At 39.4% G+C, this 2,500-nt stretch overlaps 1 protein-coding gene across 12 annotated transcripts in view; it reads right to left on the reverse strand.

The window, feature by feature from the left end:
• The window catches only part of LOC128532862 (cGMP-dependent 3',5'-cyclic phosphodiesterase), a 168,863-nt gene that overhangs the window by 17,541 nt on the left and 148,822 nt on the right, over nucleotides 1-2,500 (reverse strand). For all 12 annotated transcript variants that reach the window (XM_053506973.1, XM_053506969.1, XM_053506979.1 and 9 more), the window contains one exon: nucleotides 1,888-1,927. In XM_053506973.1, the coding sequence (XP_053362948.1) occupies nucleotides 1,888-1,927 (40 nt within the window). The remainder of the gene's footprint in view (nucleotides 1-1,887; nucleotides 1,928-2,500) is intronic.

A 2,500-nucleotide genomic window follows, 5' to 3' on the forward strand; every position in this document is an offset into this window, starting at 1 on the left:
AACCTGGAGATTAGGTTTGGAACAGTGCTCCAGAAGAAATGATGATTTAGAACCTCCACATGAGTACAGTATGTGTGTGTGTCCTGAGAGATGTGTATGGGTTTACGTCCACTAAAGCTGTAATCTGCACAGAGCAGGGGAATGCTCACAATTCCTAAACAGGTTGGCAGACGAGGGGGGCCGAGACAGATCAATGAGAGAACGGGGAGAATTAATAATCGACTAGGAGACACATTGATCGGTCCTCGCATCACACTGATAGACGAGAAACTGCACTTCTCAAGTCCTAATCCTCAATACTTAAGCGCACTAAAGCAGGTCTTAAAACACATACTCTGCAGTGAAAGAATTCACAGCCCCTGACAGCAAGCTCCAGCTAGGGAGCAAAGGGTTGCTGCAGATCTACTACAGGTAACTGAGTATCAAAACAGGGCAGTGTGGCTCATTACAGGTTGAAAAGGATCAATACAGGTTGCTAAAGATCACTACAGGACGCTGTGGATCACTACAGGTCATTAAGGATCACTACAGGACATTGTGGATAACTAAAGCTCACTGTGGATCACTACAGGACATTGTGGATAACTAAAGCTCACTGTGGATCACTACAGGTCATGTGGGTCACTATGGATTGCTGTGGATCACTACAAGTTGTTAAATATCACTACAGGTCACTATGGATCACTACAGGTCGTTAAGGATGACTACGGATCACTGTGGATCACTACAGGTTGTTAAGGATCACTACTGGTCATTAAAGGTAACTATAGGTCACTGTTGATCACTACATGTCAGTGTGGATCACTATAGATTGCTGTAAATCATTACAGGTTGTTAAGTATTATTACAGGTTGTTAAAGGTAACTAAAGGTCACTGTGGATCACGACAGATTGATAAGAGCCACTACAGGTCGTTAAAGATCACTACAGATAACTGTGGATCACTACAGGTCACTGTGGATAACTAAAGGTCACTGTGGATCACTATAGATTGCTTTGGATCACTACAGGTTGTTAAATATCACTACAGGTCACTATGTATTACTATAGGTTGTTAAGGATGACTACAGATCACTGTGGATCACTACAGGTTGTTAAGGATCACTACAGGTCACTGTGGATCTACTGTGGATCACTATAGATTGCTATCGATCACTACAGATCGTTAAGTTAAGTATCATTACAGGTCGGTAAAGATCACTAAAGGTAACTGTGGATCACTAAAGGTCGTGTGGATCACTATAGATTGATAAGAGCCACTACAGGTCAGTGTGGATCACTACAGTTCACTCTGGATCACTACAGGTCAGTGTGGGTCCAGTTAATCATTATCTGAGCTGCAGTCATCTATAAACTGTTCATCTTTTTATCTAAAATCTGATTGATCTGCATTTCAGTTCCAACATTTAACTGTTCTGTAGTTTAAACTGCATAAAGGTATTAAGATCTAAATAAATCTGAATTCTTTAGGTTGTTTGAAGTTTAATTCAATAAAAAAATGTTGTAATGTTTACTGTGATAAGAGCTGAACAAGACCAGCAGAAAGGACACATCAGGACCACAGACTGTTTGATTTTCAATATTATATAGATTTTAAAGCCAATAATTATGCAAAATATGTCAAACACCATAAAGTAGACGAGTGCAGCTGTCTGTACGTCTAAATTAAGGAATGTTAAAGCTACAAAACTCTCATTACACAGCAGAAGGTGGAGCAGTGCATTCTCCTTTTTAAATGTAATATGAGTTTAAATTTACATATTGTTCTCTGAATGTTATGAATATTCATAAATATGTAAATAAAAAGACACATAAGAAACTTTTCAGTATTTCTGAATATGCAAATGAAGCTACTGTTTAAAGCTCTGAGATCAGTTTTAAACTCACCGAGGTGTGTGAAGAGGTTTTTGGCCACTTGAAGTAGAGCCTGTGTACACACACACACACACACACACACACACACACACACACACACACAGATATACCGATCAATAACAGAGCTGATGTTTCCTCCGGCATTTCACCAATGTGATGAATCACCAAAACATGTAGAGCTATAAGGTCATGTAACACACGTTTATATAATATACACAACCCTAATGAAACACACACACACATGTAAATAAAACACAAACAAATGACATTAATTATTAATTAACAAATAAACCGATACATAAAAAAAAAACTAAAAACTATTGACCAGAGTGAGGATGAGAGGAGGAGGATCTGGTGTTCAGTGTACACTCTGATAAAAACTACAGATACTCAGTACATGCACAAAAAATCAATACAAATGCACACTGAAGTGTGTGTGTGTGTGTGTGTGTGTGTGTGTGTGTGTGTGAGAGAGAGAGAGAGAGAGAGAGGTGAATCAGGAAAAGCACTCAGCACATCCCTGGAGTCATGAGTTGCTGCTCAGCACTTTGTGTACCAGAGAGACCACAGCACTCAACCCTCATCTGTCTCTCTCTCTCATCTGTCTCTCTCTCTCATCTGTCTC

Source organism: Clarias gariepinus, chromosome 11, assembly GCF_024256425.1.
Source record: "Clarias gariepinus isolate MV-2021 ecotype Netherlands chromosome 11, CGAR_prim_01v2, whole genome shotgun sequence".
NCBI classification, from domain to species: domain Eukaryota; kingdom Metazoa; phylum Chordata; class Actinopteri; order Siluriformes; family Clariidae; genus Clarias; species Clarias gariepinus.